This window comes from Branchiostoma floridae, chromosome 1 (assembly GCF_000003815.2).
Source record: "Branchiostoma floridae strain S238N-H82 chromosome 1, Bfl_VNyyK, whole genome shotgun sequence".
Classification (NCBI taxonomy): Eukaryota; Metazoa; Chordata; class Leptocardii; order Amphioxiformes; family Branchiostomatidae; genus Branchiostoma; species Branchiostoma floridae.
In genome coordinates this window covers 11416147-11442732 of record NC_049979.1, presented here as the reverse complement: position 1 = coordinate 11442732, position 26586 = coordinate 11416147, and the positions used below count along the sequence as shown (strand labels likewise).

General features: G+C 44.7%; 2 protein-coding genes across 3 annotated transcripts; one reads left to right on the top strand and one right to left on the bottom strand.

The window, feature by feature from the left end:
• The first annotated feature begins 2645 nt into the window (after nt 1-2645).
• On the top strand, nt 2646-8107 carry LOC118408736 (mitochondrial amidoxime reducing component 2-like). 2 transcript variants are annotated; one of them, XM_035809618.1, is made up of 8 exons: nt 2646-2857; nt 3324-3474; nt 4133-4306; nt 4834-5005; nt 5725-5865; nt 6148-6209; nt 6586-6657; nt 7075-8107. In XM_035809618.1, exons 1-8 carry the CDS (start codon nt 2755-2757, stop codon nt 7199-7201), a joined length of 1002 nt encoding a protein of 333 aa, XP_035665511.1. In that variant the 5' UTR covers nt 2646-2754; the 3' UTR covers nt 7202-8107. The 2 variants fall into 2 exon arrangements, with proteins under 2 accessions (XP_035665511.1, XP_035665579.1); XM_035809686.1 differs by having other exon boundaries at nt 2653-2909; nt 7075-7334.
• A 1588-nt stretch (nt 8108-9695) lies between these two features.
• On the bottom strand, nt 9696-25162 carry LOC118427474 (basic helix-loop-helix domain-containing protein USF3-like). Its single transcript, XM_035837298.1, has 6 exons — nt 24803-25162; nt 20725-20878; nt 18589-18629; nt 17583-17671; nt 17252-17348; nt 9696-15916 (listed from the first exon to the last, which is right to left on the bottom strand). Exons 1-6 carry the CDS (start codon nt 25032-25034, stop codon nt 9696-9698), a joined length of 6834 nt encoding a protein of 2277 aa, XP_035693191.1. The 5' UTR covers nt 25035-25162.
• Between the last annotated feature and the right edge of the window lie 1424 nt (nt 25163-26586).

Here is a 26586-nt window from a genome sequence, read left to right as displayed (position 1 = left end):
TTGAGGCCTCGCCTGAGCTGATTTCAAATAATCTCCAAGCAGATGCAAGGTTCTGCACAGAGTTTTATGTGTGTTCACCTCCTTTCCATGGATACAGCTAGAGAGACGTAGAAATACCGTCGCCGCGTGAACCATTTCGGCTTGGAGACTGTTTTTGATTTGAAGCTTCGAGCTCCTTTTGTCACGACCGATCACTCACGTCATCATAACAGATGTATCAAATACCCCCTGACACCTATGACAAATGGTCTGCTCACTGAAACTAGCACACAAGAAGTAGAAGTTACTCAAGCAGCTAGATCATTTTGGAAATGGTCAGACGTTTCCGTAAGTGGTACTAACACTGGATGTCACTGACGAAAGGTATTGTGAGTGGATGATACCTGAAACATCTGACCGTTCCCAGAGTCATATCAAGTTGCTTAAATAAGTGCTACTTGGCGTATCTTATTACCTGGATGTCTGGCCTTCATCGATATTTAAACGTTATTTGCCAACAGATTAGAAAAGGCCTTAAGATTTATTGCCAAAAGGGTGCCATTATCCAATCTTGGAGGATCATACATCGACATGTGCGTGTTACATATGATCACAGCATTATTGTCATATCATAGGGCCGTACTGAGTTATCATATCGGATAGATACGTTATGTTGCTAGGATCTCCTAGCCGTCAGAAATGCCACCAAGGAAAATTAGAGACCGTTTGTAGTGCCATCCTGCCATGCCTGCAGTCCTGTGTGATCCTCTGTGGAGTAGATTTGCTTCCTAAAAAGCTGTATGATGTACAATTGTCGAGCAATTCAATGCTCCTGTAATCCTGTGCGTGATTAAGGGGAATTGTAAGAAAAGTGGACATCTATGCAAAAAGGCGAAAGTAAGTCAGCGTCTTAAGAAAGATCTTCCTTCACTCTAAAAGTGCTCGCCACAACGATTGCAAGCTTCGAAGAAATTGCAAGAAAAGAACGTTAGAGCGCCAAACAGTAGACGGGAGGGTTTTGTTTGCAGAAGGTCGATGCCCTAGATTCCTCTGTGACCCAGACATTTCAACTGAATGCCACCCGGAAGTCCCTGCCAGCAGCCAGCCGCCATTTCTGTCAAGCAACGCCGGTGAGCGAGACGTTAATGCGTCGGCTCTGAGAGTTGAAGCAGGGAAGTTCCACTGTGGGACGTCTTTTTACAACTCAGGTTGCTAGTTACTAGTAGTTAACAAAGTAAATGAGGTTGACCTTGACCTTAATTGAGATGGCAGGACTCTTAAGCCGGCCACCACTTAATAACATGTCGATGTGATTTTGACACCAGTAACGTTAAAGCTACACTGTTTCGGCTCAGGGAATTAGAGAAAGCTGGGATTCCAGTGCAAAACGGCATTTGCTATAACGTTGCGTGAATGGCTGATTAAGTTCATTGCATGCAAACAACCATGTTTTTCACGTGTCAGGAAGGTGGAATACCGTCCAACGAAACGTTGTCAGGTGAAAAACATTGGCTGTGAGCAAAGAACTTTGTTTACTTCGTTTCAGAGCCAGGAGCGATCACGTTTGTAGGCACGTCTCGGCGTTCAGGGCTCAAAGGTTATGTGTAGCCTGCCCGAGATTATAACCGGGATATGGCTAATTACCTTCGCTAGAGGGTTATGTTTTCGGTAACGTTTGCGTGCGCGCGTGCGTGCGTGTGTGTATATGTGTGTGTGTGTGTGTGTGTGTGTGTATGTGTAACGTTATGTAGTTGAACAGCATATTTAAACTCCAGAATACCTAGATTGCTTGTTTTGATATTTGGTACGTAGGTAGGTCTTGGGATCTTGAATTGAAACGATTAGATTCTGGGCTCCCTAGCGGCTTGTTACGGCACTGCAGCGGATCTTTCGGGTTTGGTATCTCTAGTTCTGGACATGCTACGATTGTGATCAAGTTGAGTGGTAGATAATATCTCTTGGGCCAGAGCTTGAGAGTAAGAGAAGAAATCAGCACTGCGTGCGAGTAGCGCACGGAACCAGAAAGTCAGGGGATTCGGCCTTGTTCGCGGGTTTAAGGTCGGAGGTCAGTGAATACCTGCGTTCTTTTCTCTTCTGGCAAGGTTACGGATTAACGTTTTCAGTACCTCATGCGAGTCTCAACTTCAACGAGGGATTAAAAGAGTTCGCATTGAAACAAGGAACAACAACTCCGATCCGACATATTTATGAAACATAATATCCTCTATCAATGTCCCCCAAACTCAAGTCATAATATGATCATTACCTCCATGAAAATTGAGGTATTGTTTCGGGTATGTCTGTCTGTGTGTGTGCTTCTGTATCCGGATAGTTGTGGACTGGTCAGCATAAGTTTCGAATTCTGAGTGGATCGAAACGATTTGGTATGTGAATGGGAGTTGGGAAGACAAAGGTCATTCTCAAGGTCGATTTTGAGCCCCCTGGTGTGTGACTTGATGCTAGTACTACAGCAGAACTTTCTGTTTTTGAATATTTTGTGCTGGACATACTATGGTCTTGATTTATTTTGGACAAACATCTTTTGTAAGTAGTCTTGTCTTTCCCCTGTTTCATTTTGACTACTAAAAATCTCTCTCCCTCTTTTGCATATCAATTCAGAGCTTAATAGGATAAACCTGTTCTCCAACTACATTCTTTTGCATATCAATGTTCATCAATTCAGTCATAGCTAGGATATAGTAACTGCTCTCCAACAGATCTTTCCAGTGTCACACTCGTACTTCAACGGCAAAGCTACAGCCTTTGTTCTTGAAAATGAGCGGATTGCTACTTTTATTGCATTTGAAGCTTTCAGCTTTGCAAAAACTACAGGAGACGGCAAATGATATCCTACGCAAATGGTGGCCAAACTCCCCGGGTAAATCATTCTCCTTATGCGGCTAAATATCACACGATTTCAACCAGCGCAGGTGCTAGTAGGTCCTAGTAGTCTGGTGGAGACAAGGATTTATAAACGATGGTGCTTTATACAAAACATTTCTCAGATATTGCTTAATATATGGAACCTTGGCTTACGTTGTGTTCTTCATTTTTTTTTCATAAGCTCAACCTTCTCAGTCTTTCCTGTCAGTTTCTATTCTTCGGCTTGTTTTTGACGTTTTAAAGACGTTTTCGTCGGGCTTTCTGTATTTTGCTGGGTTTTATTTTTGTCCACCAACTTATCAAAAGAAAACCTGACAAAATAGAATGGAAAGCCCGATGAAAACGCATAAGGGACGTCAATAATAAGCCGTTGACGGATCTCCGCTTAGAGAGTAGTCTATTCCCTCGTTACCATGGCTAATCCAAAACTATACTGACTTCAACTAACCCCTTAATTCCAGGATTTGCGGCGTCAAAGAGGATGGAATCTTATGAAGAAGTCGGGAGAGTTTCCGAGATCTTCATCTACCCTGTGAAGTCGTGCAGGGGGCTGGCCGTGGAGGCGGCTGAGGTCACTCCCACAGGACTGAAGTACCAAGCACTGATGGACAGGTCAGTTTACATAAGGCCTTACAGAAAGTATCAATATATTCTAGATGTACGTTCTATGTAGTCTCCAAGCAGACGTGTCAGCTGGATGAAAAAAAGAAAGAGAAGAATAAGTTGCCGTGGGATTTCAGTCAGACTCTTTTGCAGTCAGTTCACCCCTAGGTGCAAGTGCTGGGCTTTAATTCCTAACTTCATCAAAGTCCCCGATTACTATTCGGCCAGGCGGAGGTCTGGTAGAGACTCAGCTCCATGTAGCAGAGAGGGAAATGTAACATCATGTCTTTGCATACTACAGTTTTTTTTATCTTCTCCTCACGTCTGTTATGCTTATCCAGCATTACCCAATAACATATTGATCGTCTGTTGTCACAGTCACATTTGGGTACGTCTTGAGAAGATGAAGGTCAAGGTCGATTTCGTGCTTCCTATTATATTTCTCTGGTACTGCACAGAATGTTGAATCTCTTTTTTAAAGTTGGTGATGCTCATTTGGTTGTATGATATAGAGTTGTCTGATTTGGGGGTTAGAGAGTTAGTTATTATCAACAAGTTCAAGAAATGAATACTGTTGATCTACTGCAGAAAGTTTTCTGCAAATATTGTTCAGACATGACTGATATTATGTACATGACTGAGTCGAGCGTGATGTTCCTCCTGTCAGACACTGGCTGGTGGTGAATGAGAAGGACCACTTCCTCACAGCCCGGCAGGAGCCGTCCCTGGTGCTGGTGACGTCCAGCCTGGCCGAGGACGGCAGCCTGTGTCTGGACGCACCCGGCAAGGACACGCTGAGGCTACCGGTCAATCTGGAGCAGGGCAGGCTTGTCCACACAAAGTAAGCAGTACCATCATCATCATCATCAAATAATCATATAGATAGCAAGAATGATTTTCACCTTATTATTTATAGAACAGGCCACCTAATGGGACTGTTGCAATAGTAAAAAGACAGAACTTGAAAGGTGAAGTCATTTAATAGATCTAAGTCTTTTGTATCAGTACAATGTAAGCATGCTGACTCTTGACAGGGCTGCTAATGCTCAGCTGTGTGACAAAATCAATTGCACACCATTCATGGTGCATAGGGTGGTGTTTATATCCATTTCTATAGCCCTCAGGCCACACAATCCTTGTGCAAGCTCTGGGAGCAAAGGTTACATCCATTGGTGTCAAGTGTGTGCAACCTCCATACTCTTTCTCATGTGATGAGTGCTAAGCAGAGAAACCAGTTTGTGTTGGATTTGGTATAACATGGTGAGGCCGAAGACGGAGTGCAGGGCGAACACTTTAGAAGTACCTTGTAGAACCCAATAGGCCATTGCACCTGAAAATGATATATATAGACAAATGTGTGTTTCCCAGAGTGTTTGCTGTGGCGGGAGAAGGGGTTGACTGTGGAGACGAGGCTGCTGAGTGGTTCTCCTCCTACCTGAACAGGCCGGGTACCAGACTGCTGTTTTCTGCGTCCAATTGCAAGAAGAGGGATCTGAAGGAGTGGAAAATGTTTGCGGAGTTCGCAGAAACTGGTGATGAGGTAATTTGCAAATCATCATGACCATCCTCTATGGAAATGACTCAATGGTCCAATGGTCACCCTTTTTTTACTTCGACTCCAACCTTAACCCTAGCCCTAGTCCTAACCTAAACTCTAACCCTAACCCTAAACCCTAACCCTAACCCTAACCCCGACCCCGACCCCAGCCCCAGCCCCAGCTAGCCCCAGCTAGCCCCAGCTAGCCCCAGCCCCAGCCACAGCCCCAGCCCCAGCCACAGCCCTAGCCCTAGCCCTAGCCCTAGCCCTAGCCCTAGCCCTAGCCCTAGCCCTAGCCCTAGCCCTAGCCCTAGCCCTAGCCCTAGCCCTCACCCTAGCCCTCACCCTAATCCTAAGAAGGTAAAACTGAGTTACGTTATCAAGTGCGCAGACATATTCGAACGTTCTGTCATAAAAATAATGTCTCCACAGAAGGAGCTTCCTTCTGATTATTTTCCTGATATGTAACGTTATATAATTATCGCACAGTTAGCTCCTAACCATGTGCCAACATAATGATCCACCAAACCAATCGTAAGATACAGCTGCTAACAGCACAAACTCGGACAATTACAAATCCTCCCATTAGGAGGTGACCTTCCCTTCTTCCCCGAGGTAAAAATAAAGAATAAATTTCAAAGAAAGAGATCCAAACGTACCGCGATAATAGCCACGACCTGACTACTCTATTCTGATACTGTATACCCACTGTATCCACCAAGGTTGCCTTCCCTGACTACGCTGCCTTCATGATGCTCTCTGAGGCTTCCCTGGACAACCTGAATGCCAAGCTGGACCTACCTGTCACTATCAGGAACTTCCGTCCCAACATTGTGGTGACTGGCTGTTCTCCTCATGCGGAGGTGAGAGACAGTACTTTTATTTGAAGATGCCATTTTCCACGATGAGTTACGTTGCTGTTGGTTGTGTACAGAGAACCTTCTTAGAAGTAACATTGGCAATAGCTTTTTCCTTGTCTGCATCAGATCAGAGAAAAGTGGTGATTAACAACAGCGGTCAATGTTTTGGAAAACCTCAAGTATCGGAGAATATAATTGTGCAGTTTGTACATTGTCAAGAATTCAAATGTCAGCTGTAAATTCTACATTGAAATTAGAAATAAGATTTTCCTCATATTTTTAAAGGATTCTTGGAAGTCCATCAGGGTCGGCAAAGCCGAGTTCAGGAGGATGAAGCAGTGTGATAGGTAAGTCATCTTCTTTGATTTGCAAGTAATTGTTACAAGTATAAATCTAATAAAAGCAAATCTCATAGCCTTTTCGATGCTGTATGATGAGCAGGTTGTTAATCAATCCACTGTGTTTTGGGTATGGTCTTGGATTAGGCGGAGCCCATCTCTTTCCTTCCATCATGTACACTTCCACAACTGAATTCAGGTACCCATTTATTTTAGTGAGGAAAATCATGTAAATACCGGTACCTTTCTTTAGGACGCAGCGTCTCTCCAGGAATACACACGCTAGCCAGGAAGTCTAAACCCTAGTCCATCAATGCCACCCCAATTGCTGCAGAGGATGATATCTTAAGGCCATAGACTTTATTGTTGTTTTCTTCTTGTGCAGGTGTGTCTTCACCACCATTGATCCAGAGACAGGTGTGAAGGGTGAGAAGGAGCCGCTTGAAACACTCAGGCTGTGAGTATATTCATTCTTATCTCTCCTGTCTTGCTGGGCCCAATGATAAAGAAAACGAATTAGGCATTATTTGGTGAAATCTATCTAAACAAGGATATCACCCGCGATGACATGTTGTAAACCATTGATGTCTGTCAAAGTGTAAGTCTGAAAAGAAACGTGTAGAGAATCATGTCTGAGTAATTATTGGTAATAACGTTACATGTATCTTAGATTTATTGTACATAAAGTTTTCCCCATTGGGATAAATAAAAGAAGTGTTTAAAATGCAAGATAATTTTTTTATATAAAGGCTAATTAGAGTTGTTTGAGGATTCGAAATCTGCTCATTTGTAAAATTTAAAGAACAGATAAATTTCTGATTGAGGGTTTGTCTATATGTGTAAAAACGTCTGCACAAATTTGTATACACTACAGTTACCGTCAGGCTGAAGGAGCTATGAGGAAGAAGGTGGGCACATCGCCGATGTTCGGGTCTCACCTGGCCGCCGATAGGGAGGGAACCATCCGTGTGGGAGACACGGTGTACGCAGTGGTGGACTGAGACGTCACCGAATCTTAGCCTTTTCAGCAGGTCCTACAAGTTCGGATTTCAAGAGGCTTATGAAGTTCTTTTTCTGTAGCCTCTACCAAGCTCCGTGGACCGTTGGTCATATAGTATAAATTGGACAAATAGAGGGAAGTGTGCGAGGGGAGTGTGCCGGCTAGATTAGTCAATAGACGACCAGTACTGACTCCTCTGGCTGTCCGACTCCACTAGCACATTATTCTCCCTATTTTTCCAATTTCTACTATTTGACCAGCGATCCGTGGAGCCTGGTAGAGGCTGCTTTTTCTGATTGCAAAAAGACCATAGACTTGGGTTCTTGTGCTGCCTGCACTTGGTTCAGTAACAAGAAACCGAAGTGCAATAAACCGGATATGCCATCAGAAAAAAATCATATTTTTAAGCAAAAAGACGTTCGCGAACGATCGACTCATAGCGCTTGCTAAGGAGGCTACCCGCATCTTAGCTTTTACTCTAGTTGAGATCATGGCGACTCACTTTCTTTCAATCTAACAGGGTGTCTTAATACAAAAGAGGAGTGTTAACTGTCAAGTGAGGCACCGAATTAAAGTAACTGGTGTTTACTAACTAAAGTGGGGTTGTCCAATGGTGAAGATGATGTTAAAGATCAATGTCATAGAATGTTTTCAAAAGCAACGGAAAATATCATACAAACCTTACATTCCATCATTCCAAGCCCACAAGGGCCCTTCTGATTTAATATTGTTTATCATGGTATAGTGACTTGCAGGTATTGCCTGTTGATAAGTATGATCAATAGTCCTACTAGTTATGTGACAGCATGTCTTCCTAAACCTAGAAAAACATAATTTGCTAATACATGTACCTGTGTTCTAAGGTATGCCAACATTGTTTTCATTAAAAATAATATACATGTACGAAGTAGCCCGACTACCATCTGATTTCTACTGGGCATCCTTGCACTCATTGCCCTTGGGCAGACTTATTTTGCAGTTTTTTTGCGTCTATCCTGAATCGTGCTAGTTTATGGTGTCTGTCAGTATGCAATGTGTGCATATTTCAATGAATATCAGTACAGAAATTTCTTATCAACCCGTTCTATGCATAACAAATGCAAGGCCTCTTTAAAGTTAAAGGGACTTTTGCACAAGTTTTTTTTACTTAACTGAAAGGTGGATTTTGGTTGGCAGAAGCGAGGTGAAAATAAACCAACAAGGTTTATCTGCTCACAATGGGAAGGATCCCTATTAGTACCCTTTTCAGTAAAGTGTGGCAGGTTATTAAATGTGCTCGAGGTGTGGCTCTCCTCAAACAGGGGATCTCCACTTTATGTCCTACCAGAAGAATGGCACTGACTGAAGCTAGGTGCTCATTTGGACCTGAGTTAAGTCATGTTAAGTGCCTTTCCCAAGGGCACAAGATCAGTAACATACCAGCAAATTTGAACCCATAACCTTTGGTGTCTGAGCCAAACAAAGGTACATCAGACTCATCTTACAACAAACTTCTTTAATGATATGAGGATAAGCTGTACATACATTGTAGCTTTGGAAATACATACATGCCATATCATAAAAATGCCGATATAAAGCTACATGTGGTATAAAAATATACATTCAGATAATATGATCAAACCTCTATCTGATACTGTGATAAAACTATGTTGCCACAAACTTACATTCCTACATCTTTTTTATATTGCTTTGCCTTCCATATCACTTGGAAGGTAGTTATAGCTGAGAATAATTACATTATCCTATTTCATATTTCCTATGTCTCAGAATACTTTTTCTTTCTTCCTATTTTCAACAATGGACATATCACCAACATGCTGTTCTTTCCTTTCCAGTACATTTTCTCAACAGGCCACACACCTGTAGGCTATGGCTAATAACATGACCCAGTCTGCTTCAACTTCCAAAACAAAGTGTAAATCAACATTTCTGTTGACACAACAGAATTGTAGCTCTTGTACATCCATTCAGATCGTATTTGAAAATTTGGAACTATGGACAATGCATTTCATTTTTTTGCACCTTAAAATGGAAGATAGATTTTCTGAATGTGACATTTCACTGCCACTGTACCTTCAGGACATTCTATAAACTTTTTACAGATATCATTGCATGCTGGGAGAAGCAGGGCACCATGGGAAGCTAAGGGGAAACACAACATCAACAACAAAAATAATTTCATCAAGTTGGCAGGTTATTGGATAGTAGAACTTTCTTCTACACAACCAGTTAATAATACCTGCTGATGTTTCCATGCCCATCAGACATCTTCCTTAGAGCTTCTAACTGGAGTTCTGCTTCTCACCGCTATATGTAGCAGGGCACCATGGGTAGATAAGGGGGGAAACAACAGCATCGCCAGTTTATGTAATACATGTTAAGTGTGCCCGTCTATGTTCTCATGGTAATGATATTGTTTGCACCCTGAAATACCCATTGTGCCCCGAATCTCCCAGCATGTAATGAAATCATTCAAGAGGTCCACAGGAACTAGTTCATGGAGGGGGAAAGTTGAAGGCGTGGACGGCATTGCTGAATGCAGATGTGTGATAACTAGGTCCCATCCCCGCACCGATCCCGTGGTTCATGGCCGCTGGGTCCTCCAGCGGAGGGTGCTGACCCTTCCCCAGGATGTTCTGTATGCTCATGGCGCTGTGCATGAAGCTCTCCTTGGCCCGCGCCCCTATGAGGGGTCCCGTCCTGAGGCCCGGGTGGTGCGGGTCGCCGTGCGCCTGGCTCAGCATGGGGCTGGTGTGGAAGGGCAGCTGGGGCACACCCAGGGCTGCTGCGTTGTCGTTCTGCGGTCCTGCCACGTTGTGGGGGACCTCGGGAAACATGCCGAAGTTAGGCACGTGGGGAGTGATGGGTGGGGGAGGGGGAGGTAGAGAGTTGACGAGGGTGTTGGCGGGGGGGCCGCTGGTCACCGCAGGGGGGAGGTTGAAGGTGGTACGTGGGATGTTCCCGTCTGGGACAACTGGGAAGTTCTGGGAGAAGTTCAAGGGTAACCCTGCGGGTCTGGGCGGTGAGAAGGGGTTAAACGGGGTTGCAATTTCGGCACGGCCCTCAGGAAGACGCGGGGGCTGTGACGCAAGCACCTGGTTGGGAAGGTAAGTAGGCAGGGGAACATCTCCATGGACCTGCTTGGGTGGGTTGAAGTTGGTGTAGAACTGGCTCACCTCGTGAGCTCGGCTGTGTGGGCGACTCGCCTCTGACGCCGGTGTTGGCATACCCGGAAGAAAGGAAGCCGAGGTGTTGAGGTTTGACTGAGGATTATGTTGTGTGGAAGGCGCAGTGCCATGTGGCCGGCCATCTCTCTGGAAGTCGGGGCCGGGAAACGGGGCCCTGGGCTGGATGTTGTGCCTGTGCATGTCCTGGCCCCTGGGGTGGATGTTGAAGGCCGGGTTGAAGAAGTCGTGAGAAGTTGCCAGCCTTGGCGGGTGCGGCGGTGGGAGATGTTCCCTGCCGTGACCGTTCACAACTTGCCCATGGTTCACGTCAGAAGCAGATGTTCTCACACCGTTTAAGTCTTGCATGGGCTGCGGTACTATATGGTGAGATCCTGCCTGCGTTCCCGCAGCTTCTCTGTGAACTATTGTCCAAGTCATTGGCCTCTCTGAATTCTTTTGTCTGCTATTGTTCCCTTCTGATACTGGCTGGCTACTTCTCATGGTCTGATTATTGTCCGTAGGCTTGAGTCTCTTTGGCTGTTGTTCCTCAGCTTCCCGTTGCCTTTTGTTCTTTCTGGCAGCCTGGCTCTCTCCCGAGCTGGGCCTTTGGTTTGAGAAGGAAGGAGACTCGGGCTCCACTGACATGGGCCCGTTGTGGTGCCTAGGGGAGCGGTCGATGCTGTTGTTGTTTGTAGGATGTCCAAGAGTTGCCACAAAGCTTTGAGGGTTCCTGGTCACATTTGCAGTGGCCGTTCGTGGACTGGATGCTTGTTGTTCGGTAATTTGGATCTGCCTCCCTGCCATGTTCTGTGCAGTATCAGGTCTACCAGCCTGCTGAACAACCCTACCACCTGATAGGGTATCAGCATGAGTTCTTTGGGGGCTCTGGACCGGCAAGCGAGGACTAGTTTGTGATGTTGCAACTTCATGACCATTTGCCTGGGCAGGGCTCTGTTGATCCCCCTGCCAAGGATTGTTCCTGGTCTTGGCTGGTCCCTGTCTTCCTACGGTGCCCTGAGGCGACGGTCTTGGTCTGTCCTGTCTCTGCGGAGGCTCCATTTGTTCTGACCGGCCGCTGTGTGTGTTGACCCTGGATTCTCCTCCCCGGCGTGGGACCGCAGGCACCCGTTGGTCATTGGTCTCCACTGTTCTCTGTTGTTGGACACTTGCCATCAACTGTGTGCTGGGGTTTGATGAAGTCCTGCAGTCAACACTGTTCAATTGTCGCATAGGACCACCCTCACGTCCGACAGGCTGCTGTGATTTCTGGCTTTCTATGGTGCTGTTGGTCTGATTTTGGATCCTCTGGCTGAGACCCTGGTTCCCCCAGGATACAGTACTTGCTCCAGTTGCAGGAATGCTGCCGTGTGATTTTGATCCCGTCAACAGCCTGGATGCGTCAGACGTTGCCGGAGAGGTGTTCTGCTCGGAACGAGAGTGCTGGTGAGAGTGCGGATGAAGCCTTGGGCTCAGCAGTGAGGAGATATTCCTTCCGTCCCACCTTCCTGCAGCTGACTGGGGTCCGACTCGGTCGGCAGAATCAGCGGGCCTAATGCTGCTGATATCCTTGTTTTGGATGAGATGTGAAGTTGGAGTGATGTTCGGTGGTGGCATGGATGTTTTGGAGCTTTTTGAGGATGCTGTTGGTGGAGGAAAGTATCCAGCAGCTTGAGGAGTCTGGTTGAAAAGGTCAGGCTGAAGAGGGAAGAATGAAAAGGTGGGTGATTTCTGCACTGTGGATGTTACAGCAGGAGGGACGGGTGGCGGCCTGGTCCCTGCGGAAGATTTTGCATTTACAGTTGATGTTGTGGAGGAAGATGATGGTCTTGTTGAGGCTTGATTACCATGATTTGTTGTGGTGGGTCTATTTAACCAAGGAACGTACAGAAAACCACCAGCTTGAGAAGAAGGCACAGGGTCCCTCCCCTGCCCCTCCACAGGGTTTGTCACATTCTGCGCATGAGTCTGTCCTGGTGTTTTTCCTGATTGCACTTCCGGAGAATAAATCACAGATCTGGCAATGGTTGCTTCTGGTCTGAGGTTGTTGTACTGGGAGTTGGGTGGCCTTTTTGGGGTCCCATGCGGGCTAGGCACTGTTTTCTCTGCATTAGATTGGGGTGTTTCCTGACCAGGGGGAGGTCCAGAGGCGGTATTTCCTATCAGAGCCTCCGCTGAGTAGCTCAGCCTGCTGTTCTTGGTTGGTGTTCTTGGTTGCACCACAGTTCTACCCTGAGATGGAGTTCCTGCACTGCCCTGGGCCTGGGTAACCACACTGCTGATGGGGGTGGCAGTCTTGGACAGCTGCGCAGGAATTGGGACTGGAGAGGGAATCAGCCCAACTGGGGCATTTGTACTGAATACAGCAGAGGTCTGCTCTCTAACTGAATTGTTACTGTTGCTACCTATTGCTGATACATTTGCTTGTGATAGTCCTTGCATATCAGTACTTCTTGAGTCCTTGGAAGTTGTGACAGTGCCTTCAGAAGCTGCTGACACTGATGGTGCAATGCCTCCCTTACAAGTAGAGGTTAAGCTTGTGGAGTTACCCTTTGCCTGAGACTTGTTAGAACCAGCACTTTTGCCTTTCCTTTCCTTTGCCTTTGCTTTGCTCCCTTCACTTGGCTTTGCTTTTGCTTTTGTTCTGGACTTACCTGATGGCATGGGCACAGGGCAGACTGCAGTGTGAGGAGTGGACACTTGCTTGGGAAGGCCAACATGGTGCCCGCTGCTGTGTCTCTGTTGTTGCATTGCAGCGGAATCAGTAACCTGGCTGTTCACATTGCTTAATTCTACGACTCCACTATTTTGGGCACCACTAAAACTCAAGGCATTGCCTTGCAGGCCAATGTGATGTTGTTTGTTACCCATAAATGGCATTGATGTTCCTAAACTCTGTGGTGCAGTTTCACGACCTTGCCTACAGGCCAGATGACTGGTAGGATGGTGATCAGCCAACTCTGTTCTCTTATTGTGTTCAGCATTTCCAGCAGCATGAGTTAGAATGTGATACTGGCTTTTACTGTTTGAAGATGTTGTGACACCTATATTCTGAGAATTAGTTGAAATCATGGCAACATTACAGGTTTGCTGGCCTGAATTTGTAGGAGCTGAAGTTGAGCAGGCTTGTGACACCTGGAGACTGCTGAACAGAGGCTGCTCGGATGGCGACGACAGATCAGGAGACTGTGCTGAAAATATGGACTCCGCAGCTTTTGCAAGAATGTCTTGTGTGTTCTGGCTGGTACCAACAGTTGCAGTTTGAGTTGTGTTCACTTGGAGGGGATTGTTAAATGGCACCATTGGGTTACTCACTGAGGGGAGAGAGAGTAACTGCACTCCCCCACCGACAGGCACCTGCACGGCTCCCCCACCGCCGAGTTTGTTGAGGTTTTGGTTGAACTGCGAGCTTTGGTTGGTGAGGAAAGCTGTGGGTGTTGGCACGACGGAGGTGTGGTTTACAGGGCACGGCAGCTGCAGGGGGGAGACGGCGGGGAACATCAGAGGGGCCTGGCCTGAGGACACCTGCGGGCCAGCTGCAGCCGAAAGAGACGGATTACTCGGTGTTGCCACAGTCTGACTACCCGAGCTTACATTGGCCAATGTTGATGCCATGGAAGATGTTGGATTGATAATGTTCACTGGTAGAGACGCATGAGGCACTTGTGCCTGCATGCCTGGGTGTGGTAGGAGGTAAGGGGTAGATGTCACTGTTGAAGTCCCAACTGTAGCTGTTGTGTTCACATGAGTGGTTCCCGAAGAATTTGGCAGCGACATGACTGGAGTGGCCTGACTTGGGGACTGGTTCACTAAAGTTGTACCTCCAGACTGCATTATTGCTTGACTATCTACAGTTGTAGAGGATTTTACTAGCCCTGCATGTGTTGTCTGTTTCCCATTTTGTGTGGAACAAGCCACTTTATTCTTCTGCTTGCTCTGTGTGCTAGAGTCTGTTGCTTTTGCCCCCTTTTCAGCACTTTTCGGGGCCTTTTTCTTGCTGGACTTCTTTGATGACTTTTTCTTGCTGTCACTGCTGGAAGACGACAAAGCTTGAGGAAGACTGGTCCCCGACCCCGCGCTGGTGACCACGGGCATGAGGATGATCTGGTTGCCGGGCCCCTGCAGGATGGTGAACATGGGCCCCGTCATGTTGGGCACCACGTTGGGGTTACTGGGCAGAGGAAGCTTCAGGGTCCCGCTGGAGTTGATGGTCGGACCGGCGACCACCTGCATGCCGTTCACTCCCGGCACCTGGATATTGTTGGGCCCTCCAGATCTGGGAACACTTGTGGTGGACCAAACCATGCTTGTGACCGGCTTTGTGACGTTATTCAGAACAGGGGAAGTCAGGCTATTTGTGATCCCGGTGGAGAGTCTTGGCACGGCAGTGCTCTGGGACACATTGGTGAGGTTGGTACAGGCACTTACGGGAAGCATGCTGACAGCGTTCACGTTCTGAGTACCAAGCATGTTGGAAAACTGCTGGTTTTGATGAATCGTTTCCGTCGCGCTCATTTGGTTCACAGAGCCTTGAATGTTCTGGGGAATCCCCGTGGGAAGGTACTGGATTTGGTTGGCAGACAGACCCGGGTTCCCCACCTGACCCGCTGGCATCAGAACTGGCTGCCCATTGCCAGGTACCTCCTGCACGCTGGGCATGTTGTTTGGCATGACGGTGACAGTTACATAGCCAGGGTTCTGGACACCCCCCACTTGGGAAGCTGTGTTGACCAGAACAGAGTTTGTACCCAGCATGTTCTGTCCCAGTAGAGAGTTCTGTGGCTGTATGAGATACGGAGATACCGACGACGGGGTGTTCAATGCATGGGACGTGCCCACAGAGGCATTCGGTACGCTACCTAGGATTGGGATGACTGCGGGCGTCATGCCACTCTGCACTGCATTTTGTGGAACTTTTGCCACGCTAGTCTGTACGGTGGAGGCGCAGGGCTGCGAGCCAAGCACCGCTCCACTCCCGGCGCTCAAAAGTGGCGACACCAGCGCCATGTTTGCTGTGTTGATTGTAGGGTTGACCTGAAGGGCTCCGGGCCCCGCTGAACTCCCCACGACGGAAGGGAAGACTTTGACTGCTGGCGTTGGGACTTGGACCAGGTTGACCAGCCCCCCAGCCTGATTGACCACAGTCTGTCCCACAGGAACTTGCTGGCTGACCACAGACGAACTGGCTGCTGGCTTCGTCATCAGAAGTCCAGACATCCCTGTATGGACTGCCTGTTGCAGTCCGTTGGGTGCCTGTACAAGCGGGATCTCCCCTACCTTACTGCTTGCCAGCGTATTCAGTCCACTAGCTAACGGACTGACTCCTGCACTGCCTATTGCGACTTGTTGGCCCTCTGTCTTCATGTGACGGATGACCAGCGGCGCGACGGACTTATACGGCCCTGCGGGACTGACTGCCTTGGTCTTGCCCTTCCACATCAGGGTGGGGTCTTGGCTGACGGAGATCCCGTGCATATCCAGCACTTTCTCGTACCTCTCCTTCTCCACTGTCAGTTCGTTAATCTGTTCCCTCAGTCTCCGGATCTCCATGGCTGAAACAACAGGATGACACTGTTATCAAGGCAGGTGCAATCAACTTGTGAGAAGGTGTAGGGTTAGGCTCCTTGTAGTAAAATGTGAAAAATTGTCAAAAATTTTGCTTTCAAGAAATCCACCAAACAAGTCCCCTCTGTACTGGTTGTATTACACACATAGATTTTTGGATTTAGATAGGCATTTGATATGGAGTCAGCCTTGTCACAAACTTTTAGAGTAGGGGGCTAATATATGAAAGTAGCAGGCAAGGCGCGTAGCGGCTTGCGGCGAGCCACGAAGTGGCAAGCGGGGGGGTAGGTACGGGAGGGGGGTGACCCCCCGTCCCGTAGGGGGGGTCGGGGGGCCTCCCCCTGGGAAAATTTTTAAATTTAGACCCCTAAATATGGTTTGGGGGTGTATTTTGGGTAACTTTTATTGTTATCTTTAAACTTTGAATTGACAAAAGAATCCTGAATTTCAAAAAAATTCGGCAAAGGTTCCTCGCTATGACCCCTAACCAGGGGCCAACTATCAGAAAACTGCCAGAGGTTTATCAAAACAAACTGCTGGGGGATTTTATAACGGGGAGCACTGGACTTAAAGTAACTTTTATTTTTTGAAATTCTACCCCAAAGTAGCCGGCTGGGAAAATGTAAGTAGGCGGCTAAAATCGCCACCTGCCGCCTTGTTTTGACAAGGCTGTGGAGGTTCTTTAAACATAATGCATTCAGTCTCGAAACAGATCTTGGGTTCTGCTCAGTGTTTAAAATTACATTTTTGAGGAACTTTCTGTGTTTTTCTAATCTAGTGGTCTGAGTTTTGATCTGGAAGGGAGGAAAAGAGACAAAAGCACAGACCACTGGAAAGGTGTAGAACATGTCTCAAAAATCATTTGCAAATTGCTGAGTAGAACCTGACATTTGCTTGATCTTGATGAGATTAATGCACAAATGTTGTTTCAAGAGACTCCATACATTCAATGTAATACCTATTCAAAGACTAATGTGAAAAATAAACAATATAGAGGGAACTTCAACTTAACATTTAACAGGTGTCAATTCAATCCAGGGATGATACATTTTTTGCTGCAATGTTTGAAAAGATATGATTTCTTTCCATATCGAAAAGATTTAAGCTTGATTAAATATGAGAGGCTTTTTCTTATCTTCATCAATGTTACAATTAAAGCATTATACATGTTTTTTACAAGATCTTCAAAAATTGTTCTTTCAGTTTGCTCTTAGTCTACAAAGTCTGTAAGATGCCTCTTGCAACACCTGTTATACTTATAGACTAGAAAAAAGGCAAAGTCAAATTTCCGAGACCCTAGCAAAACAAGACGTCCTCCTGACCTTGTACGGGTGAGCCTCCATTCATCAGCATGTGCTCATGTTCCTTACTGAGCTTCACAATGTGGTCATAGGCCTTGTCAAGGATGCCTCGCTTACTCTGCGGACACAAGGGTGAGAAAGCTCTTATCAGCCATATAGCAGCATCATGCAACATCACTTTCATCTACTGCTTCCCAGATTTGAAAACAATAGAGATGGACTAGAAGATGGATATGAAAACATGAGGGGAAAATCTGTAAATGGGTATACACCGTTTCAGGGAGTGAATAGAGACTGATTCAAGTTTTCCTCCCATTTTTTATGGAGATAAAAACAAATGGAAGGAACCTACCACAACTTGCTTTTCCTGCTGTGTGCAGGGGAGAAGTTCTCCAATCCTCAGGATACCTGCATTTATCTTGTCCTTTCTTCTTCTCTCAACTACAAAGAAAAAGAAATAGTCATTCCTTCAGGTGCCACAGTTATCAACCTAGAATTGAGGTGCTATTGTAGAGTGGAACTTGTTGCTAAGTACTATATCCTCATTAGATAACTTTAAAAAAACGCTTAGAGTTTTATGAAAAGGTTAGGTGTGACAGGTCGTTTAGAATCAGAGGAACATAACAAGTCACTGCAGCGAACTAGCATTGAATGAGGGCATAGAGATCTACAACTTGATTTGAGAAGTGATTATTGGTACTATAAATTTTCGTAGTGTCCTAAAGCTCTAAATATAAATTCTTTTCATCCTGACTTTTCACAGCAAACTCATTACCTTCCACAAACATGTGTTCTTCCATTGTGTCACCTATACTGTTTTAACAGGTATCTAGAAAAATCACGCAAATGCTTCATTTTCACTGTGCCGCACAGCTCTTGTCAGCTTGAATTTTTTCCACCATCCCAATACCCACTAAGAAGATTTTTTCCGTCATCATTTACAAATTGCTGTCATTGTTCAATATCCAGGCCAGTGTCTGGGTGTAGCTTGTTCCAATTTTGGACATTCCTATATCTTAATCCACATAATAGTCTTGTCTGTCAAGGCTGAAGGAATGGTCTTAAACTTTTCTGTCATTCACAGCAAAATTCTGTGATATGACAGGCACTGGCAGGAGCCCTGCTGTACTGCAATTAAAAAAAAAAAAAAAAAAAAAAAAAAAAAAACTACAGTGCACCCAGCAGTGACTGGTCAATATTCTTAGTTGCAAACATAGTGCATGATGTCTGGAATATTACACAGCACCCCCCCCCCCTTTCTTGCACATGAACTTGTCCAATCAAAAATGCAATCCACATCTGCAGCATCCCCCCAGAATTAATGACTGATGCATCCGCACACAGAGATCACCGCTTACCTTCATTATGCACTGCCCTCTTCCTGTACCTCCTCTGCTCACTGGAATGAAACATTTCAGGTCATTTTACTGGTAATAATTGGTACATGGCTTGAATAACAACATGCAAGTGTCCCAACAATAATATTTGTCAAGGATTTCCTTTAGGTGTAAGAAGGGTGCCTCTGAAAGGTATTGACTATAGATGCCTATAATGTTGCATAATATTTTGATCATGTCTAAACAACATAGTAGATTCCTAACGTACTAACATGCATCTTATAATGCATGATGGGCATGCTTTCAGTCCAGTGCATATTCAAAACAACCAACAACAAATTCTATTGAACTGGAATGATGACAAGAGGCAGTTCAGCTTGAAGATGAACAGCCACACATACAAGGAAGGTTAACGTAAAACATATTATCTATCTAAATGTGTCAGGACGTGCAATTGTATCCTCATATGGTAAGCATGTCACACATAGCCGACCATGACCTCCCTTCTGAAGACCATAGTTATGAGCAAGATCATCTGTGGTAAGAGGTTCCTTGGTGAGGTTGCCTACTAATCTTTGAAATCTTTTTGTACCAGAGGAAGAAATAAAAAAATAAATAAAAAATGCAGGAAAGCCATATTCTGCTTGGAAGCAAGCATAGGAGTGACATCGAATAGGAAGGACTCTGGGCTACTTCCGCTGCACAGTGTCAATTTCCTGGTAGGTGTTTTTGGTAGCAGAGTCATGGGAAGGTCCTGAATGGGTGACAGGTTTTTAACCTTCATCCGTGCACCTGGGATGGTAAGTGCTGGCATATTTCGCAAAACATTTTCGACTAATGATATCCATAATTTAAGCACATGTTCGTCAACCCTGGCACCAAATTTCAGGTCATTAGGCTGAAATATGATAGAAAGTTTGGGGTAGAAATTCGCCCTGTGTATACAAATTTGTATTGTGACATGGGGGGGGGGTGGGGGTGAGGGTAAACCCATATATCACTGGAGTGGTAACCCGGGGTGAGCATGAAGCCAGGTAGCCTTCTACTAGCAGCAGGGCTACAAATTCTTCTTTTTGGGCAATAGCCTGAATAGGACCACTGGTGTGCTATCAATCTAAAGATTTAGGTATACAGAGTAAAGTTGGATGGACAACCAAATCATACCTGTTCCTCTGGAGAGCTGGAATCTTCTCAGGCTTATTTTATACAAGTGATACAAGAAAGGCTTAAATGACACTTGAATGTCAAGAATATGATGTATTCTAATACATAACTAACAGGGTTCTAGCTAGTGCATTTTAGCGTAGTGGGCCACTACGCTAAAATTTTTGACCACTACGCTAAAATAAGGGCCACTACGCTAATTTTTAACTAGTGTAGTGGTGCTTGGCTATCATAGCCTGAGTATCATCCTCCGTAGTAACCGCTGGCTCACGACTTTCGCTTGCTAACCAAACAGGGCAATAGAAGACACATTGCAACGAGAAATGGTGGTACACACATCCATGTGAAAATTTCGCGCGGAGACCTGCCGACGTAAACAACTAGGTCACGTGAAAAATGAGGCCGCGTTATTGGACCGTTGGTCTTTCGGGTAATCCAATCAAATGAGGCCCCGCCCAGCGCGCGCAGCTTGAATTCTCTCATTACGTGATTTAATTTCCAACCGTCAGGGATACGTGCAAGGTCAGACTCCGTGGTTAGCAAGCGAAAGTCGTGAGCCAGCGGTTACTACGGAGGATGATACTCAGGCTATGGCTATCATTTGCTTGTTCAACAATGTCTAATCAATGTCTGAACAATGAAAAATGATGATATGCCACTCAAAACTGACCCCCAAATCCTTCAAATTACATGTGATCTTAACAGAGTGACAACTTTTAAGTCTATATTTTCAAAATGACCCCCTTCCACACCAATCTCCTGATTGGTCGCTTCGCTACCATGCCATTCCCACTACGCTAAAATAAAATCCTGGCTACAACCCTGACTAATATAGTAATTAAACATGATGTAACCCAACACGAAAAATATTGATCCACCAGTGCACCAGCAACCAAAAATTAGGTGAACAGTTCTAATTTTGGGTGCACAAAGGTGCACATGCACCCAGTACTTCAGTATTTCAAGCCTTAAGTAGGGATTCCCTGAACTTACTGTTCCACAGAGTTGGTGATGAGCCCAGCGTTGTTCGCCACACCTGGTAGGATGGTCACACCTGGGCTCAGGTGGACTGGGACCACGCCCTGCTGGAGTCCTGGGGTCGACACAGACGAGGCATTCACCACTGGTCTCAAACTGGGGTCCGCTTCTTTGGATGGAAAATGACAATGAAATTCAGTCTCATGTCTTCTGTTCCTTCAGTTTACAGTCACTACAACTACAAGTACAAGACCTCTTTGGTGCGTTGAGAAAGTTGTGGAATAAATTGGCAAAAAGATCATGTAGGTATAGATAGAAGGGTATTGAGTTTGGCTTTAATGTTTTGACCCATCCTGATCGAACACCATATCGAACAAAAATACCAGGTAGAACTCCCTACTGCTATTTCAAACACCTCCGTTAAAAACAGCCCCAGTGAAACAGAAAAAGCTATTGATAATGCAATTTGCTATTCTTTGTTGACGATTACACCCACCGAGTATTGTTGTTTTGGAAGATAGAGCCACTGCATAGCATTACCTTGTTGGTGGGGAGGATAATTAAAGACAATTCAATGTCTGCAACTCAATATTAAATATTAAAGATCCATACATTTCTTCTGGATGCTTCGAGTGACATCCATCACTATTCTTTAGCATCACATGAAGTGGTAGAGCAACTCAATCAGTCAATGCAAGTACATACATGTAACTGGAAAAAACAGTTGAACATATAGATCTATCACAGTCACTAACTTGTATAATGTAACTCATATGCAAATCAAGGTAAGACAAGGCCATAGGAACTGTTAGCATTGTAGAGATGGAAATGTTTACCTGGATGTCTAACCTTTTTTTGATTCAGGATTATTTTCTTTTGTTTGTTTGTTTGAACCTTTATTTATTCATGAAAGCTCAAATCGGCCTGCCGGCCGCTTTTCATTGAGGTCACGAGGAAAGAGGCAAGGGTCAGACAAAGTATATAACAGAGATAAAGTTACCTTTTACCTTTCAGTTTCAAATTCAAGGACAAACAATATTTATGGTGTGTGCCAGCTTTTTCTAATGTCAGGTAACAGTGGATAAAAGCAACTTGCACTGGGGCAAGTTTGGTCTAAACTTGCTTGCACCATACCAATTTTACATGCACAAACTTGCATATGCATGTGGTATTTTGAGCCCTGTATATAATAAATAAGTTCATTTTTGCACTGACCTAATTTCAATGCAGCTGGCAAGGATGTTTTTGGTGAATTTTAAGTTTGGGGCTGAAACACTTTTTTGAAATGAGTTTGCTCAGTGCAAGGTCATTGACCACTGTGACAGCATGTCTTCTCTCTAAGTCAGAAACATCAAGCTTCAGCAAGTTCGACTAACTGACCCAATAGGCGAAGCAGGGGTTACGAGGCTGCTCGGGAAATTCCCTACCCCATTTAGCCGGAATGTAGAACAGAAGTAATACATGGCAAGGCATATTTGTGGTGTCATGAACTCCCATAGTAGGGCTGACCACGAAAACAAAACCACTGCAAGCATTTTGAAATCTACAGTATTATTTCTATTCAGTTAACCAGCTATACAAAACAACTTCAGCTGAAACTGCAATTTTCCTTTTTTTACTTTGTACTAACATTTCATATGTACTTATTTCATCAACATATGCAAAAATAAAACTTGAAAAAAAGGTAAAGCCTAAAGGTCCCATGGCCTTTTGAATGCCATTGTGGCAACAGGTTGTTATCTACTGTGTCATGGGAACAGTATTGGATATTGGATGGTAAATGTAAAGCCTATCGCTCTCCTTCTACCACCTTTTAGTTTTACCTCCCCTACTTTACACCTGGGTGGAGTGAGGAAAGTACCTTTCCTCAAGGACACAACACCTTACATTAGTTACAAGGAATGCCAATCGAACCTGTGGCATCTCCATCTCCTATCTACAACAGACACCACAACTACAATGTACAAGTACTCCTGTTCTAGACATCTTAATCCAGATGGTCTCTGCACCTGTATCAAAAGCTACAGTCAAACATGTCTATAGCGGCCACTCAAGGGACTGGAGAAAAGTGACCACTATAGACAGGTGGCCACTACACTATAGAGAAAATGATGATGACCAAGAGCAATACGTTACTCACTACTCTATCTCACCAAAAAACAATGTCTCGATCTTCTCAAAATTCAACTCACTCTGTCAATGTCAAATCTACTGAAAAGGATTGATATTGTCATGCACAATGAAGGTAAATTCGCCGACAAAGACACACATACCTTCTGCTACTGCCAAAATGACCCTGTCGGGAACTCCAAATCCTCGCAAAGTATGATTTTAATAGCCTGGTACCCAGCTGTGATATAGCTCCCGAGTCTCTTCTCTCCTCTTCGCAATTACGAAGAGGAGAGAAGAGACTCGGGAGCTATATTACAGCTGGATACCAAGTTATGATTTCAAACTCGGCGCAGGGTAACAAATGGCCACTATATGGTCCCAATAGGTAGTGCGACTATTTCTTAAACTTTTTAAAGCTTACGTAAATGGGAAAAATCCAAGGGACCGACAAAAAGTGACCACAATGACCAGGTGGTCACTATGCAAAGGTGGCCTCTAATTCAGGTTTGACTGTACATGACATATCCATTGAGATTGACTTTTCGTGTTCATCACCATGAGGTGGATGTTACATGTAGTTTCAAAACTTCCATTGAGTACTAGGGTAATTAAAGATGATCAAAATTTTGAAAGCTTTGCTAGGGTACCTGTAAAATCCCTCAAGTTCCTCAAAGTTTAGTCTGCACTGTTAGTCTGTATTAAATCAAATTTTAAGAACAAATTTGACTAGCTATTTAACGTTAATGTTTTATGATTTTCATGTATGATCATCAGTTGTTACCATACATTGTTACCATCTACGATTGTCCAGCAGTTCATATGATTAACGGGAGGGGCCCCGAGTTCGCCACTGTACCATGAGTTCGCCACTTTAACTTTTTAAAATTTTCTACACCGGACAGGAAAGATTCTGATATTACTTTTGTGGTTAATCTTAACATGGAACACCAAAGTACAATATGCATACACAAGCTTCTTCATATCTACAAAAGTGACGATCTATGGAGAAGAAAATGGAAAGATGCCGCTGACCCCGAGTGACCGCGTTCTGCGGAACTTTAGCACGTGGTCGTAGAAGACGTACTTCAATATGTCTACATAACTTGCGTGTTTCATTCCGATGTGCTGCAAAGCATTGCTTTCAATCCCCGTAACAGGAAAGTGGTAAGTCATAGAATAGAATTCAATACCTTAAAAACATTTTCAATGGTTCTTTTTAACGATTTCTGACCAATTGTAAAAGTGGCGAACTCAGGGTACACCCTTGGAACATACGCCCCGTCTTACGTCGGAAAGTTGCTGATTGACCCTTGACCTCTATGTTCGATCAATCACCATGGTAACGCGTGCAAAAAAAGTCAGACATAAGATATGCTGATGTATTCACTGATCATAGAGAGGGTCATTAAACTTCCGTTTGAAAACGATGGTTTATTGAAAAAAGTGGCGAACTCGGGGCCCCTCCCGTTATATTTATAATAATTTATTTATTTCAAGTAAATGTTTATCAGTAAGACTAGCATGGTCCTGTTTTCAAATTATGATCATTCTTCATCAGTATATCCATGCAATTGTATGCAGAATATAAAAACTTTCACAAAGAACTAAAAAGTATATAACTAGTTATAAGTTTAAGCTATTTGAAAACTTATTCAAGTAGTTATCTTCTATGTAAACGTTGTTTATCAACAGTTAATACATCCATGTAGTATAAATTATACAAATTATACATTAAACTTTCAAAGTGTGCATAGTTTGTTATTCTCTCCACCTTTGGCGGTGCTCCCTTCCGTTCTAACATCTAACAGTAACAGTTACAGTAAACAGCATTTATGAGTCATCAGTGTGTTTGCCACCCACAAGGCAAGTGTCCGCGGTTCAGTACCCCCCTCCCTCCTAGTTCTAACACTCACAAACAGCCAGTAAACCAGCACAAGTTCCTTCCCTGACGCTCCCTTCTGTGTGAAAGCCTGTACCGTACCTGACTGGCCCAGAATGAAGTCGGCTTGTTGCTGTGCCAGAGCGGAGTCAGGACCACTAGGGCTGTTGTTCACCCCCGAGTCTGACTTTTGTTCAGGTTGGGATGCCATCACCTGGGCTTGGCCAGCGGGACGGTCCGTCTGTTCGGCGGAGAGATCACCAGCCAGCTCTGGTCCGACGTTCACCGATCCCTCAGATCCTGCGCTTTCTCTCAGCATCGTCACCGAGGCCATGGTGAAACTTATAAGGCAAAATTAGCAGGATTCTCGTAGGTGGTGGGCTCGGAGACGAACTTGGGTGCCGCCATTTTGACAAATTACCATAACCGGATCAGTCCACTTTGTTGTTATTGCGGGGGTGTGCGCATACCACATGGTCATCACTCGTTATCAGCCCGCCAGGGATTCTTCGGATATGTAACGTACTCTTGCGGAAAAATTTAGTACCGCATGACCAGAAGAATTGATAGAAATGCATTAACGTTATATAATTTGAAACTCACTCATCAACTTCCTACCCATATCTAAAACATCAACAAAAACAACAAGCAAACATAATATCAACCACACATTGATTCTAGAGACCCCGAAGAAGAGTAATGAGTGTCACCAAGGAGCTTTCCCCCCTTGGTGTCACTCAAAGTAATCACGAATCTTATTCAGTTGTGGAGTATCTGAAGTCCATTGGCGCTTAAAGGCATACTACGCAGTTTTTGCGCTCAAATTTGAAATATTCTAGAATTAAGAAATATCAGATTTACTACTACTTTTTGTCACTTTTTGACACTTTTGTGTCATTATTTCACGTTAGGGACGTAAAGGATTAGTCTACAAACATTCCGCTCTAGGCACCCTGTAACCTTGTGTCCCCCCAAGTTAGACCCTCCAGCAGGTCTTGCTTGCCACCGGTAGGTCCCCCGGGGTGGGGTAATAAGTTAGCACATGCATGGCAGACTGCAGATAAAGAAAACAATGGAGACCTTCTTTGGAAACACCAATATCTAATCATTCTAAAATAGCATATAATCATGAACTTATTAGTCTATTTCGTAGGATATCAACAAGCTAAGGTCATATTCCCTTCAAAACTGCAAGAAACCTTGTACAGAAAGCTAGTCTACTGTACTCAGAGGAACTGTCAACTGGCCCCCCACTGGGAAGCCAGGCTGATAAGCAAGAAACAACAACACACAGAGGCAGTAACCAGCCTGTGCCCATCTGTTTCTTGGAAGATCACAATTTTTATACATCATGCTTATGTGGTGCATTGATGTCGCAACATCTCTCAATGAATATTGGTATGCAATACTATAGGGTTGATTGAACTAACAATGTAAAGAAAAAGTAGGAAAAGCTACTTTTTGTTTTATTCAAAAATCCCGTAGTATGCCTTTAATTCACTCTGAGTCTTGTTATTTTCTTGGACTTGTAACGTTATGTGTAAGCTCCAAAACACCATGAAGGCATGCCGGTATAATCTGTTCATTTTCGATTTGGTCCGACATCCGGTCCACTGATTTATTTCAGGTCCGTTTTTTTCTGGACCGGTCCAACAAGAAAAGCCAGAATGGGTTATTTTGATTTTGCAAGGAAAAAATCCCTTGTCACCTGCTGCTTTCACAGCAGCTGAGTATTTTGGTCATTATTCTTGTAGGATGGTCCTGAAACTACTATCCTGATTCATGTTGTGGGTCTAGTCTATGCAGCGCAAACTTCTCTGCCCAGGGCTGTGACTGGGGGGCCGGCGGATATTGGGCGGGCTGCTATAAGCGAGATTTAATCAGGG

Coding starts and splice junctions, on each gene's coding strand:
- LOC118408736 (XM_035809618.1), top strand. CDS start 2,755: ATGAGCGGATTGCTACTTTTATTGCATTTGAAGCTTTCAGCTTTGCAA. Junction 5,866..6,147: donor GCTGTTCTCCTCATGCGGAG/GTGAGAGACAGT, acceptor ATATTTTTAAAG/GATTCTTGGAAGTCCATCAG. Junction 6,210..6,585: donor AGGATGAAGCAGTGTGATAG/GTAAGTCATCTT, acceptor CTTCTTGTGCAG/GTGTGTCTTCACCACCATTG.
- LOC118427474 (XM_035837298.1), bottom strand. CDS start 25,034: ATGGCCTCGGTGACGATGCTGAGAGAAAGCGCAGGATCTGAGGGATCG. Junction 20,879..24,802: donor CTTCATTCTGGGCCAGTCAG/GTACGGTACAGG, acceptor TTCCATCCAAAG/AAGCGGACCCCAGTTTGAGA. Junction 17,349..17,582: donor AGCAGGAAAAGCAAGTTGTG/GTAGGTTCCTTC, acceptor TTGTGTCCGCAG/AGTAAGCGAGGCATCCTTGA.